The 15842-nt window shown below is 46.2% G+C and overlaps 1 protein-coding gene across 4 annotated transcripts in view; it reads left to right on the top strand.

Moving 5' to 3' along the window:
- The window catches only part of TPR (translocated promoter region, nuclear basket protein), a 196773-nt gene that overhangs the window by 78460 nt on the left and 102471 nt on the right, over positions 1 to 15842 (top strand). For all 4 annotated transcript variants that reach the window (XM_077277613.1, XM_077277611.1, XM_077277610.1 and 1 more), the window contains exons 16-17: positions 6276 to 6403; positions 10200 to 10348. In XM_077277613.1, coding sequence (XP_077133728.1) covers positions 6276 to 6403; positions 10200 to 10348 — 277 coding nt within the window. The remainder of the gene's footprint in view (positions 1 to 6275; positions 6404 to 10199; positions 10349 to 15842) is intronic.

Here is a 15842-nt window from a genome sequence, read left to right as displayed (position 1 = left end):
ACCTGGCAGTTAAAAACAGGCCAGTCAAAGCCCAAAGGAGGTAAACCTCAGATTTTTTCCTCTCATGACTCACGGACCCCAGAAGACATCCCACCCGTAGGCGGCCGACTATGCTCTTCCAGCAAGTCTGGATGCCTACTACAGAAGACAGGTGGGTCAGGGAACTAGTGTCTTTCAGATACAAGATAGTTCAACCTCCAACCCACCGAACCGAGTCTTCCTCTCTGTTCCCCCAAAACCGCTAGCCAAGGCTCGTGCCTTCCACCAAGCGGTTCCCTCGCTTCTTCAAGCAGGAGTCATAGTACCGGTTCCCACGGCCGGGCGCTTCCGAGGGTTCTACTCCAATCTATTCGTAGTCCCCAAAAAAGGAGGCAGCGTACGGCCCATACTGGACCTAAAACAACTCAACAAATATGTACGGGTTCGTCACTTCCGCTGGAGTCCCCTTCGGTCCATCATTGCGTCCATGGAGAAGGGAGAATATCTCGCCTTCATAGAAATACAAGATGCATACCTGGATATACCGATTGCACCTGCTCGTCAGAGATTTCTCAGGTTCACAATCGACCAGGACCACTACCAGTTCGTGGCTCTTCCGTTCAGACTTGCCACGGCTCCCAGAGTGTTTACCAAAGTCATGGCAGCCACCATGGACATCCTGCGCTCCAGAGGCATAGTAGTCGTTCCATACCTGGACGATCTACTCATCAAGGCTCCTGCCTTCAAGGACTGCGAGCTCAGCGTCTCAATCACAATCGACACTGTCGCATGGGCTGGTTAGTCAACCTACAAAGGTCATCACCAACCCTGAGTCAGTCTCTGACCTTCCTGGGAATGCTATACAACACCTCCAGGGGTCTAGTGCTCTTTCCCAGGGACAAGGCACTGGCTCTCCGCCTAGGAGTTTGCATCCTCCTCCACAAACCCCCTCGATCTCTCCGGTTTGCCATGAGTCCTCGGCAGGATGGGGGCAGCAATAGAAGGAGCGGTTCCAATTTGGCCCAGTTTCACCTCAGGCCTCTCCAACTTGCCATTCTCAAGTCCTGGGACAGGAATCCCTTTCTCTCTCGACAGGGACTTCCAGCTAACGTCGTCAACCAAGAGGTCCCTGCACTGGTGGCTCAAGCCAACCTCGCTAGCAAAGGGGAAATCCTTTCTCATAGGTCAGTGGAAGGTTCTGACCACCGATGCGAGCCTGACTGGTTGGGGTGCAGTGCACCTACACCACAGGGCACAGGGCATGTGGTCCCCAGTGGAAGCGACCATGCCCATCAACATCCTGGAAATTCGTGCCATCCTCCTGGCATTGAGGGCCTTCCATCACTTACTGGCAGCCTCTCACATCAGAATACAATCGGACAATGCCACCACTGTGGCATATGTGAATCACCAAGGGGGATCCGCAGTACCCAGGCGATGTGAGAAGTGTCACACATCCTCCACTGGATGGAGGACACAGGCTCGGTTCTCTCGGCGGTCCACATTCCAGGTATGGACAACTGAGCAGCAGACTTCCTCAGACGACAAGGTATAGATTCGGGAGAGTGGTCTCTACATCCCAAAATTTTTCGTCAGATTTGCCATCGCTGGGGGACCCCAGATGTGGACCTAGTGGCATCCCACTTCAATGCCAAGTTCTCCAACTTCATGGCCAGAACACACGATCCGCGGTCTCTCGGAGCAGACGCTCTGGTTCAGGACTGGACCCAGTTCCAGCCTCTGTACATTTTTCCACCTCTTCCCCCTGTTATCCAGAGTGGTGAGGAAGATCAAGCAAGATGGAGTTCCAACCATCTTAATCGCACCGGTCTGGCCCAGACGTACATGGTACGCCGATGTCGTACAGCTTTCAGCAGATGCCCCCTGGCGCCTCCCCGACCGCCCGGATCTTCTATCACAAGGCCCGTTCTACCACCAGAACTCGGGGGCTCTCAATTTGATGGCATGGCCCTTGAAACCTGGGTTCTAACCCAGGCAGGGCTCTCGACGGACGTCATTAGGACCGTTATCAGGGCACGGAAGCCAGCCTCTGCCAAGATCTATGACCGTACCTGGAAAGTTCTCTTTACCTGGAGCGAATCTCGCGGCCAGACCCCATTCCCTTCTTCCCTCCCCGAATTACCTATTTTTTTTTCTCCAATCGGGTCTGGAGGCCAGGCTGTCCCTGGACTCGCCTAAGAGCCAGGTGTCAGCCCTCTCATTGCTTTTTTTTTTTTTTCAAAGGCGCATTGCTACCAAGCTGCGAGTAAGGACTTTTCTTCAGGGGGTTTCCCGATTGGTTCCCCCCTACAGACGACCACTAGAAATGTGGGACCTCAACCTGGACCTGACAGCATTGCAGAAACCACCCTTTGAACCCCTTAAGGAGGTCCCGCTCCGCCTTCTCTCCCAGAAGGTGTTTTTTTCCTGGTGGCAATCACCTCGCTACGCAGGGTGTCTGAACTGACAGCACTCTCCTGCAGACGGCCCTTCCTGGCTTTTCACCAGGACAAGGTAGTTCTCCGTACGGTCCCATCCTTCCTTCCGAAGGTTGTGTCCAATTTCCACCTCAATGAGGAAATTTCTCTGCCTTCCATTTGTCCGGTCCCGGTTCATAGAGTGGAGAAGGCTCTGCATGTGCTTGACCTTGTCAGGGCATTGCGTATATAGCAACCTGGTGGACCTAATCACATGGCAGTGACATCATCGCAGGTCCTACAGCTATTTGCTGTGCAGCAGATCCATCCTGGTGTTCTGTGGATGTATTTTGTTCTCTGGTATCAGCCATTTACATCAGACGGCCAGAGCTTACTGCGTCTGCGCAGGACACCAGTACACAGCGCAGGCGCCGGATTTGAAACGATAACAGCGCTGAGGGGGCGGCGCCGAAAGCGCAGGAAGATGTGAGTGACGGCAGAGGAGCTGGCCAAGCTGGGGAGTGAGGACCCGCCTACGTGGCTAGAGACAGGAATTGTGGCTAAGTATAAAAACGTTTTATTTGGGGTATGCTTGAACCTAAAACTAAAAGAGCCACCTTGTTAGAATGCAGCATTACTGCTGCACAAGGTGTCTCTTTTAGTTTATAACGGCTGGAGGGGGGTGACAGTAGCCCTTTTAGAAACACTAAAGGAAATCAAGAACAAAAAATGTGGTAATCGGTAATGGTTACTTTTTTTAACCAAGCATAGGGGAAAAATTATGGAATCATTCAATTCTGAGGAAAAAATTATGGAATCATGATAAACAAACAACCAAAAAAACACTCCAAAACATTACTAGTATTTTGTTGCACCACCTCTGGCTTTTATAATAGATTGCAGTCTCTGAGGCATGGATTTAATGAGTGTCTAACATTACTCTTCATCAATCTGGCTCCAACCTTCTGATTGCTGTTGCCAGATCAGCTTTGCAGGTTGGAGCCATGTCATGGACCATTTTCTTCAACTTCCACCAAAGATTTTCAACTGGATTGAGATCCGGACTATTTGCAGGCCATGACATTGACCTTATGTGTCTCTTTAACAGTTTTAGCTCTACGGCAAGATGCATTATCATCTTGAAAAATTATTTCATCTTCCCCAAACATCCTTTCAATTGATGGGATAAGAAAAGTGTCCAAAATATCAACATAAACTTGTGCATTTATTGAAGATGTAATGACAGCCATCTCCCCAGTGCCTTTACCTGACATGCAGCCCCATATCATCAAAGACTGGAAATTTGCATGTTCTCTTCAGGCAGTCATCTTTATAAAACTCATTGGAATGGCACCAAACAAAAGTTCCAGCATCATCACCTTGCCCAATGCAGATTCGTGATTCATCACTGAATGACTTTCATCCAGTCATCCACAGTCCATGATTGCTTTTCCTTAGCCCATTATAACCTTGTTTTTTCTGTTTAGGTGTTAATGATGGCTTTCATTTAGCTTTTTTGTATATAAATCCCATTTCCTTTAGGCTGTTTCTTGTAGTTCGGTCACAGACATTGACTCCAGTTTCCTCCCATTCATTCCTCATTTGTTTTGTTGTGCATTTCCTGTTTTGGACATATATTGCTTTGTTTCCTGTCTTGATGCTTTGAGGTCTTTCTTGGTCTACCAGTATGTTTGCCTTTAACAACCTTCCCATGTTTGTATTTGGTCCAGATTTTAGACACAGCTGACTGTGAACAACCAACATCTTTTGCAACATTGCATGATGATTTACCCTCTTTTAAGAGTTTGATAATCCTCTACTTTGTTTCTATTGACATCTCCCGTGTTGGAGCCATGATTCATGTCAGTCCACTTGGTGCAACAACTCTCCAAGGTGTGATCACTCCTTTTTAGATGCAGACTAACGAGCAGGTCTAATTTGATACAGGTGTTATTTTTGGGTATGAAAATTTACAGGGTGATTCCATAATTTTTTTCTCAGAATTGAGTGATTACATAATTGTTCCCCTATGTTTGGTTGAAAAAGTAACCATTACTGACTACCACATTTTTTTGTTCTTGATTCTTTTAGTGTTTCTTAAAGCCAGAAAGTTGACATTCGAAATTACTTTAATTTTGTAGAAAAAAAGCAGATCACAGTCACGGCACATAACTAAACAACTGAATAAACATCCTCCAAGGCCGGTGATTCCATAATTTTTGCCAGGGGTTGTATATCATAAGTGATCAAATGATAGCAGGTTCAAGTCTCCTAAGTGGACTAACAAGTACAAAAAAAAAGTAAAATACACTTCTAAATATGACAAAACAAAAGTACTAACCCCTCCTTTTCCCCTTTAAAAAATGTAGATGATAAAATAAATACACGTGTTATCGCAGCACTCAGAAAAGTCTAATCTGTTAAAATAATATAACATCATAATAAGATCATAATAAGATAACATCAGAGACAGTTTTGGTTAACAACCCCCAGAGCCCTTCCTCCCGACTTCCCAGCCCTCCACCTCCAAAACCAACTTCACCATTACAGAAGATCAACTCTCCACTCTACTCTCAAGATCGTATCTCACCACCTGTGCACTTGACCCGCTCCCATCCCACTTCATCCCAAACCTCACCACAGTCTTCATCCCAACCCTAACCCATCTCTTCAACCTATCACTAACAACTGGTGTTTTCCCCTCAAGCTTTAAACATGTCTCCATCACACCTATCCTCAAAAAGCCCTCTCTTGACCCATCCTCTTTATCTAGCTATCGCCCTATGCCTCAAACTACTGGAACACGTCTACCTTGAACTGTCCTCCCATCTCTCTTCTTGCTCCCTCTTTGACCACTTACAAGCTGGCTTCCGGTCACACCATTCCACTGAAACTGCCCTAACTAAGGTCACCAATGATCTCTTAACCGCCAAGAGCAAGCAACACTACTCTGTCCTCCTCGACCTGTTGGCTGCCTTTGACACAGTGGACCATTCCCTATTATTAAAGACACTCTCATCTCTTTGCATCACAGACTTGGCCCTATCCTGGATCTCATCATACCTAACTGACCAAACATTCAGCGTCTCCCATTCACACACTACCTCCTCACCTCGCCCCCTATCTGTCGGAGTCCCACAAGGTTCAGTCCTTGGGCCCCTGCTCTTCTCCATTTACACCTTTGGCCTGGGACAGCTCATAGAATCTCATGGCTTTCAGTATCCCCTCTATTTTTTTTTTTTTTTCTTCACCACTAATATAATGAAAAATGGAACTTTTTTGCTATTGCTGTAATCGTACTAATGAGCTGACTCCTATTATGAGGTAATTTTTACCACACTATGTACGCCGTAAAATTGATACCTAAAACCAGTGTCAGAATTGCACTTTTTTCACAATTTCACTGCACTTGGCATGCTTTATCCATTTTCCAGTTCACAGTGTGGTATGATGAATGGTGCCTTTCAAAAGTATAAATTGTCCCACGAAAAACAAGCCCTCATATGTCTAAGTGGACAGAAAAATAAATAAGTTATAGCTCTCGAAAAGAAGGGTAGGAAAATGCAAAAACTGAAATTGGCTGCAGCGTAAAGTAGTTACGCCCAGAGAACCTGTACTAAATATCTGTTAGAAGTCTGAGCGCTGGTGAGCGCTGGGGCGGTGACCACTCTGCTTCTCACAGGCACTCTACTAGGTGACCACATGAATCCAGGCTGGTAGAGCAACACTGGTGGATGCTGTTTCAGCGTGGCCGTGTACATGACATGAACACATGAGTTGCAACTCTAAAGGCATAATTTTCATGAGAAAGAGGCGCTTGGACTGGGTAATAAAGTGCATGAAGGTTTTTTTATTGATTTATTTTTTATCCTTTTTTAGATGAAGCATCAGTGACCTCTACCCCAAGAAAGTCCCCTAGAGCTTCTCAGCTTCCATCCACTCCAGCTCCTACAATTTTGGTTTCAGAATCCTCCGAGGCTACTGAAGCAAAAGCTGCACTGAAACAAGTGAGAGAACAGTTGTGTTTTGGGTGTGGGGTGAGACATGGCGTTTAAAAAAAAAAAAAAAAAAAATGTAATAAAATTATTGTTGTTTTTGTTATTCAAGAGTAGGAATTAATAAAAAGTACCATATGTATTAGAGTATAAGCCGACCCGAATATAAGCCGAGGCACCGAATTTTAACACAAAAAAACCTGAGAAAATGTTTTCACTCGAGTATAATCGTGGTATGCATGGCTCCCTCATCCCCATCCTGGTATGCATGGCCCCCTCATCCGCATCCTGGTATGCATGGTCTCCTCATCCCCATGCTGGTGTGCATGGTCTCCTCATCCCCATGCTGGTGTGCATGGTCTCCTCATCCCCATGCTGGTGTGCATGGTCTCCTCATCCCCATGCTGGTGTGCATGATCTCCTCATCCCCATGCTGGTGTGCATGGTCTCCTCATCCCCCTGATGGTGTACATGGTCTCCTCATCCCCTTGCTGGTGTGCATGCTCTCCTGATCCCCATGCTGGTGTGCATGCTCTCCTGATCCCCATGCTGGTGTGCATGCTCTCCTGATCCCCATGCTGGTGTGCATGCTCTCCTGATCCCCATGCTGGTGTGCATGCTCTCCTGATCCCCATGCTGGTGTGCATGCTCTCCTGATCCCCATGCTGGTGTGCATGCTCTCCTGATCCCCATGCTGGTGTGCATGCTCTCCTGATCCCCATGCTGGTGTGCATGCTCTCCTGATCCCCATGCTGGTGTGCATGCTCTCCTGATCCCCATGCTGGTGTGCATGCTCTCCTGATCCCCATGCTGGTGTGCATGCTCTCCTGATCCCCATGCTGGTGTGCATGCTCTCCTGATCCCCATGCTGGTGTGCATGCTCTCCTGATCCCCATGCTGGTGTGCATGCTCTCCTGATCCCCATTCTGGTGTGCATGCTCTCCTGATCCCCATTCTGGTGTGCATGCTCTCCTGATCCCCATCCTGGTGTGCATGCTCTCCTGATCCCCATCCTTGTATGCATGGCCCCCATCAGAAAAACATTAAAAACAAACCATCCTACTTGCCTTCCCTGCGCTCCCTCTCAGCGTCTTGTTCCGATGCTAGCAGCTGATTTATGATTTAAACGGCGCATTGCAGTGGAATCATGCGCTGCCCACAACCTCAGGACAGCTGCTGGAATACTCACTGCTCTCCACGCTGGGACTAATGTGCATGGAGAGCAGTGAATATTCATTGCTATATATTAGTGGGCACAGTTACTTCAGCAGCTGGCTTGTTGCAGCGACCAGGAGAACATGTGTACCCCTTACTAAAGAGAAGGAATATTCACTGCTCTTCACGCCTATGGGAGTGGAGAACAGTGAATATTCCTTCCCTTAAGTAGTGGGCAACATGTAGGTCTTAGAAAGTTAAATAAAATGATACCTTGATATCTGCGATCCAATGTTTTATTCCAGAAAACTCCACATTTTTCTTAATATGTAAATGAGCTATTACAATCTATTGGCCAGACACTCATCTCCTTGAGAATTTTCCTCCAGAGATTATTATTATAATCTTTATTTTTATATAGCGCTAACATATTCCGCAGCGCTTTACAGTTTGCACCTATTATCATCGCTGTCCCCGTTGGGGCTCACAATCTAAATTCCCTATCAGTATGTCTTTGGAATGTGGGAGGAAACCGTAGTACCCGGAGGAAACCCACACAAACACGGAGAGAACATACAAACTCTTTGCAGATAGTGTCCTTGGTGGGATTTGAACCCAGGACCCCAGCGCTGCAAGGCTGCAGTGTAAATGTAAGGAGGTGTTACCAATGTTAGACATGTAATGGCTGACAGTCTGCACTCCTCATTTACATGTCTCGCTCTGGTAATACTTTTCACGTATAATAGTCTTTGGAGGCAGATCAGTGCCCAGCCCATAGATCGTAATGGCTCATTTTACATTTTAAAACATGGATTTCTCTGAAATACATCATCAGATGGCAGGATACCAAGGTATCATTTTATTCAACTTTCTCTGACATGTACACCCATATTGATGGCTTAGAGTGAACCTGTCAGCAGGATTGTGCACAGTAACTAACTTACATATAGTGCCAGGTTGGCACAGTTATACTGATTAACATGATACCTGGGTGATGAAATCTTGTGGTTGTTGTTTAATCTGTATTTAATTTATTAGTGATGAGCGAATGTACTCGTTACTCGAGATTTTTCTCTAGCACGCTCGGGTGTCCTCCGAGTATTTTTCAGTGCTTGGAGTTTGTTTTTACTGCTGCAACTGAATGATTTACATCTGTTAGCCAGCATAAGTATATGTAGGGATTCCCTAGCAACCAGGCACCCCCCACATGTACTTATGCTGGCTAACAGATGTAAATCATTCAGCTGCGGCGCTAAAAACTGAATCTCCCAGCACTAAAAAATACTCGCAGGTCACTAATCCTTCAATGACCTACTTCCAATTTTTCATAATTTTGTGCCATTTTGCTGCCGACATTTTTTTTTTTTTCCTTTTCCGCCAGCAAAATGCTGCCGGTAGTGGCTCATGTGCAGTATCATCTATCACTTGCCGATAGATGCTACTGCGCAAGTGCTACCAACGCCATTTTGCTGTATATTTTTTCTTCCAGCAAATTGGTGGCGACCCTTGCACTGTAACATCTATCAGTAAGAAAGAGATGCTCCTGCGTGGGTGCTGTAGCTATTTTGATGGGTGCAACTTTTTTCTACGCCCATAATAGTATATGCAGTATGTAAAATAGGGGGCAAGTCAGTGAGGGGTTAGTGACCTATCATAAACTCATACAGATGAATATGTAAGCAGAGCACCACATGAAGACAGGCCACCCCAGAGCACCAGAATCTCATTAACTGAAAACTGTAAATAAAGATTACACAAGAACCACAAGACTGATTTCATCAACCAAGGTATCATGTTAATCACTATAATGGCGACCTGAAACTGTCTAGTTTACTGAGCACAATTCTGCTGATAGGTTACCTTTAAAGGGAGTCTGTCAGTAGTTTTTTGCTATGTAATCTGAGAAAGCATAAGGATAGATATCAGTGATGTGTAACTTAATAGGTTGTGTATGCTGTTGTTTCAGTGTAATGAAGGTTCACTGTAGCTTGGTCCTAGCATTCCTCCATCACTGATAAGCAATTTACTGTCCACATACTATTTACACAGAAATCTTAAATTGCATGTGTGGGCTGGTTACTGCTTTGAGCTCTGCTATATCTAAAAACTGTCACAACTGCTGCACACAGTAAACTAAGTGATACATCACTGGAATTGGGGTCTATTTCTCTACATTATGCTGCTATTAGATGGCAAAGAAAAAACCTGGTGAAAGATTGCCTCTAACCCCTTCCCACATTGTAGCTGCATACTTATGAACCCCCTAGCACAGGCTCTGTGCGCTGCGGGGATTTGCTGGTTTCTGAGACATCACCGTAGGATATGTACGAGTAATACATACTCCTGGCCAATGGGCGCGTCCTTGCTCCATATACTTGTATTGAGCAAGGCCGCACTCACTGGACGGCCGCGTCAGTAGTCGGGTCGTGGCCTCCCTCAATACAAGTGTACTGGTCGGGCTATGGCCGGGAGTATGTATAACGCATACATACCCTCCGGTCCCAGCTCTGAACACAAGTGACTGCAGACTTATCGATTTGGACCAGACAACCCTTTTCATTGCTTTTTCGCAAATGCATGTACTGGTACAATTGAAATCAGTTCAGATTAAATTGGAAGTAAAATGTCCATTTCCAATGGTTTCATTCTACAGCTTAAAGAAGTGTTTGAAAGTTATCGCAAAGAAAAAGCAGAAAATGACAGAATGCTCAATGATCAGAATGAAAAACTTCAGGAGCAAGTTACTGAACTACGGGCCCAAAGCACAAAAATTTCCACTCAGCTGGAATTTGCTTCAAAACGGTAATTCCTCATCTGTTGTCTTTAAGGAGTTATTGTATTATATTGTACAGCTCTGGCAAAAATTAACCCCTTCACCCCAAAGCCTGTTTTCACCTAAGTGACAGGGCCAATTTTTACAATTCTGACCACTGTCACTTTATGGGGTCATAACTCTAAAACGCTTCAACGGATCCTGCTGATTCTGAGATTGTTTTCTCGTGACATATTGTACTTCATGGTAGTGGTAAAACTTCTTCGATATGACTTGCATTTATTTGTGAAAAAAACAAAAATTTGTCGTAAATTATGAAAATTTAGCAATTTTCAAACTTTTAGTTTTTATGCCCTTAAATTAGAGAGGTATATCTCATAATATAGTTAATAAACAACATTTCCCACATGTCTGCTTTACATCAGCACAATTTTGGAAACATAATTTTTTTTCGTTAGGGAGTTATAAGGGTTAAAAGTTGACCAGCGATTTCTCATTTTTGCAACAAAATTTGCAAAACCATTTTTTTTACGGACCACCTCACACTTGAAGTGACTTTGAGGGGTCTATATGGCAGAAAATGCCCAAAAGTGACACCATTCTAATAACTGCACCCCTCAAGGTACTCAAAACCACATTCAAAAAGTTTATTAACCCTTCAGGTGCTTCACAGGAATTTTTGGAATGTTTAAAAAAATTGAACCTTTAACTTTTTTTTCACAAAATTTTTACTTCAGATCCAATTTGTTTTATTTTACCAAGGGTAACAGGAGAAATTGGACCAAAAAAGTCGTTGTACAAGTTGTCCTGAGTACGCCGATACCCCACATGTTGGGGTAAACCATTGATTGGGCACATGGCTGAGCTCGGAAGGGAAGGAGCGCCATTTGACTTTTCAATGCAAAATTGGCTGGAATTGAGATCGGAACCCATGTCACGTTTGGAGAGCCCCTGACGTGCCTAAACAGTGGAAACCCCCACAAGTGACACCATTTTGGAAAGTAGACCCTCTAAGGAACTAATCTAGATGTGTGGTGAGCACTTTGAACCTCCAAGTGCTTCACAGAAGTTTATAATGTAGAGCCGTAAAAAAAAATTCATATTAATTTTCACAAAAAATGATCTTTTTGCCCCAAATTTTTTATTTTCCCAAGGGTAGCAGGATAAATTGGACCCCAAAAGTTGTTGTGCAATTTGTCCTGAGTACGCTGGTACTTCATATATGGGGATAAACCACTGTTTGGGCGCATGGCAGAGCTCGGAAGGGAATGAGCGCCATTTGACTTTTCAATGCAAAATTGGCTGGAATTGAGATCGGAACCCATGTCATGTTTGGAGAGCCCCTGACGTGCCTAAACAGTGGAAACCCCCACAAGTGACATCATTTTGGAAAGAATACCCCCTAAGGAACTTATCTAGATGTGTGGTGAGCACTTTTAACCCCCAATTGTTTCACTAAAGTTTAGAATGTAGCGCTGTGAAAATTAAAAAATCATTTTTTCTTTCCACAAAATGATGTTTTAGCCCGCAATTTTTTTTTCCCAAGGGTAACAGGAGAAATTGGACCACAAAAGTTATTGTCCAATTTGTCCTGAGTACGCTGATACCCCATACATTGGGGGGAACCACTGTTTGGGTGCACGGCAGAGCTCGGAAGGGAAGGAGCGCCGTTTGAAATGCAGACTTAGATGGATTGGTCTGCAGGTGTCATGTTGCATTTGCAGAGCCCCTGATGTACCTAAACAGTAGAAACCCCCCACAAGTGACCCCATATTGGAAACTAGACCCCCCACGGAACTTATCTAGATGTGTTGTGAGAACTTTGAACCAACAAGTGTTTCACTACAGTTTATCACGTAGAGCCGTGAAAATAAAAAAAAAAATTTTTTCCACGAAAATTATATTTTAGTCCCCACGTTTTTTTTCCCCCAAGGGTAACAGGAGAAATTGGACCACAAAAGTTGTTGTCCAACTTGTCCTGAGAACGCTGATACCCCATATGGTGGGGGGAACCACTGTTTGGGCGCACAGGAGAACTCGGAAGGGAAGGAGCACTGTTTTTTAGTTTTTCAAAGCAGAATTGGCTGGAATTGAGATCGGACGCCATGTCGCGTTTGGAGAGCCCCTGATGTGCCTAAACAGTGAAAACTCCCCAATTCTAACTGAAACCCTAGCCCTAACCCCAACCCTAACCCTAGCCCTAACCCTAGTCCTAACCCTAGCGCTACTTTCACACTAGCGTTTTTTTTGCATACATCGCAATGCGTCGTTTTGGCGAAAAACGCATCCTGCAAAGTAATCTGCAGGATGCGTTTTTTCCCCATAGACTAACATTAGCGACGTATTGACACATGTCGCAAGCGTCGTGCGACGGTTGCGTCGTGTTGTGGCGGACCGCCAGCAGCAAAAAACGTTACATGTAACTTTTTTTGTGCCGACGGTCCACCATTTCCGACCGAGCATGTGCGGCTGGAACTCCGCCCCCACCTCCCCGCACCTTACAATGGGGCAGCGGATGCGTGGAAAAACAGCATCCGCTGCCCCCGTTGTGCGGCGCTTGCACAGTATGCGTCTGTATGTCGGGCCGACGCAGCGCGACGGCCCCGTACCGACGCTAGTGTGAAAGTAGCCTAACGGGAAAATGGAAATAAATATATTTTTTAAAATTTTATTATTTTTCCCTAACTAAGGGGGTGATGAAGGGGGATTTGATTTACTTTTATAGCGTTTTTTGGGCGGATTTTTATGGTTGGCAGCCATCACACACTAAAAGACGCTTTTTATTGCAAAAAATAGTTTTTGCATCACCACATTTTGAGAGCTATAATTTTTCCATATTTTGGTCCACAGAGTCAAGTGAGATCTTGTTTTTTGCGGGACGAGTTGACGTTTTTATTGGTACCATTTTCGGGTACATGACATTTTTTGATCGCTTTTTATTCCGATTTTTGGGAGGCGGAATGAACAAAAACCAGCAATTCCTGAAATTCTTTTAGGGGGGGCGTTTATACCGTTCCGCGTTTGGTAAAAAGGATAAAGCAGTTTTATTCTTCGGGTCAGTACGATTACAGCGATACCTCATTTATGTAATTTTTTTATGTTTTGGCGCTTTTACACAATAAAAACTATTTTATATTAAAAAATAATTGTTTTTGCATCGCTTTATTCTGAGAGCTATAACTTTTTTATTTTTCTGCTGATGATGCTGTATGGTGGCTTTTTTTTTGCGGGACAAGATGGCGTTTTCAGCGGTACCATGGTTATTTATATCCGTCTTTTTGATCGCGTGTTATTCCACTTTTTGTTTGGCGGTATGAGAATAAAGCGTTGTTTTTTGCCTCGGGTTTTTTTTTTTTTTACGGTGTTCACTGAAGGGGTTAACTAGTGATATAGTTTTATAGGTGGGGTCATTACGGACGCGGCGATACTAAATATGTGTACTTTTATTGTGTGTTTTTTTTTTTTATTTAGATAAAGAAATGTATTTATGGGAATATTTTTTTTTTTCTTTCTTAGGAATTTTTTTTTTTTTTTTTTTTTTACACCTGTGGAAATTTTTTTTTTTTTACTTTGTCCCAGGGGGGGACATCACAGATCGGTGATCTGACAGTGTGCACAGCACTCTGTCAGATCACCGATCTGACAGGCACATTGCAGAGGCTTGCCGGCGCCTGCTATGAGGAATTCTCAGCAGACGCCGGCAAGCAGGGTCATCTCATGACCCGGAAGGAGTCCCGCGGCCATCTTGGATCCGGGGACTCCTTCCAGGTCACCGGAGCATCGCGATCTCATCGCGTTGCTCCGGTGGGAGAGCGCAGGGAGCCCCCGTCCCTGCGCGATCCCCCTCTATGCCGCTGTCACTATTGACAGCGGCATCAGAGGGGTTAAATGCCCGCGATCGGCGATAGCGCCGATCGTGGGCATTGCTGCGGGGTGTCAGCTGTCATATACAGCTGACACCCGCACCCGATCACCGCGGCGCTCAGCGCGAGACCGCGGTGATCGGCCCGCCGTACTAGTACTGCGGCTGGCACAAATGCAGTGCCGGCAGCGCCGTACTAGTACGGTGGGTGGCACGAAGGGGTTAAGAGACCTCCACATTATAACACTGTCATGGGCAGCCCAGTCTCCAGATCTGAACCCAACTGAAAACCTCTGGAATGTAATCAGGAGGATGATGGATAGTCACAAGACATCAAACAAAGAAGAACTGCTTACATTTCTCTATCGCCTCTCATTGGGGGACACAGGAACCATGGGTGTATGCTGCTGCCTCTAGGAGGCTGACACTATACACAAAATAAGTTAGCTCCTCCTCTGCAGTGTACACCCCACCGACTGGCATTATACTCTTCAGTTTAGCTTAGTGTCAGTAGGAGGTGGACGCGGGTCTTTCATTAGACCCTTATCTACCTCAATGTGCGTTGTTTTGTTTCAGGTTTTTCCGGATGGATACAGGGTGAACAGTCACACCACCTGTAATCCCACAATACGGACTATGAGTACGGCGTGTACTGCCACCCCGTATCCTCATAGATCCCTCAGCAGGACCATGATCCTAGCACACAAGTGTGCTCATAAGTCCGGTCCTAGCTCCGTCCCCCACCCACTCGCCCACCAGAGCCTGTCTGTTGCGGAGACGAGGATGTCCATTACAGCTCCCTGGACGTCTCATTCCTCTTCAGGTTAGTAACGGCGTGGGATGTTTGAGGTGAGTATTTTCCCCATCCCATCCCATCTTACTCGCAGATGTGGGGGCCTTTTTCAGTGGCGAGAAGGGGTCCCTCTGGAGCTGCACTGCTCGATTCTTTATTTTGTATTTGTATTAGGGGATCCCAGGATACCACGTTGCATGCAGCCAGGTTCACTGGCAGAATCGCCTTATCACGCGGCGGCCTTTGAGGCAGCCGCGCTCCTTCCTGGCGGCTGCGCCACTTCCCCAGTGGTTACGGCCGCTCCACCTTCTCAGGGCGGCCGTCTCCCTGCTCGGCGGCCACAATCCATTCTGGCGCGGCGGTCTTTGCAGGCTTTTCCTCCCCCTGCAGTCGCACTGCTCGGCGGTCGCAATGCCTTCTGTTACAGTGCGACAGCCTTGGCAGGCTGCTGCGGCGCACTGCTCTGGCGCTGCGGTCTCTTTCACCGGCGGCCGCTGGCCTCTAATTCAGGTCCCGGCTTCGGCCCAGGCCTACCTCTGGCACCACGACTCCGCCCACTTCCGTTTTGCTCGGGCGGGCTTTTCTTCCGACCAACAATCTTCCTCCCCGCATTCTCCCCCCTCCAGCGCCATCATGGTGCTCCTGGGCGCATGGCAGACTCCACTCTCCCCACTACGCTTGGCACCACACATCGCCACTCCGCCCCTTGTGCGCATTCTGGCGTCCTCAGCGGTCACCATCTGCGCGTTCCCACTTCTTGGATTGCGGCAGGATCTCACATTGCCTCCCTGCCTAAAGGGCTACTTCCCCGGAGGTCCACGCGCAAGTCGGACAGCTTCATCCACCTGGAATCCGTTTTCGTCTGCCG

The sequence above is a fragment of the Ranitomeya variabilis genome, chromosome 8 (genome assembly GCF_051348905.1).
Source record: "Ranitomeya variabilis isolate aRanVar5 chromosome 8, aRanVar5.hap1, whole genome shotgun sequence".
NCBI classification, from domain to species: domain Eukaryota; kingdom Metazoa; phylum Chordata; class Amphibia; order Anura; family Dendrobatidae; genus Ranitomeya; species Ranitomeya variabilis.
Note: the sequence above shows the minus strand (reverse complement) of the source record. Positions and strands in the feature narration are given on the sequence as shown.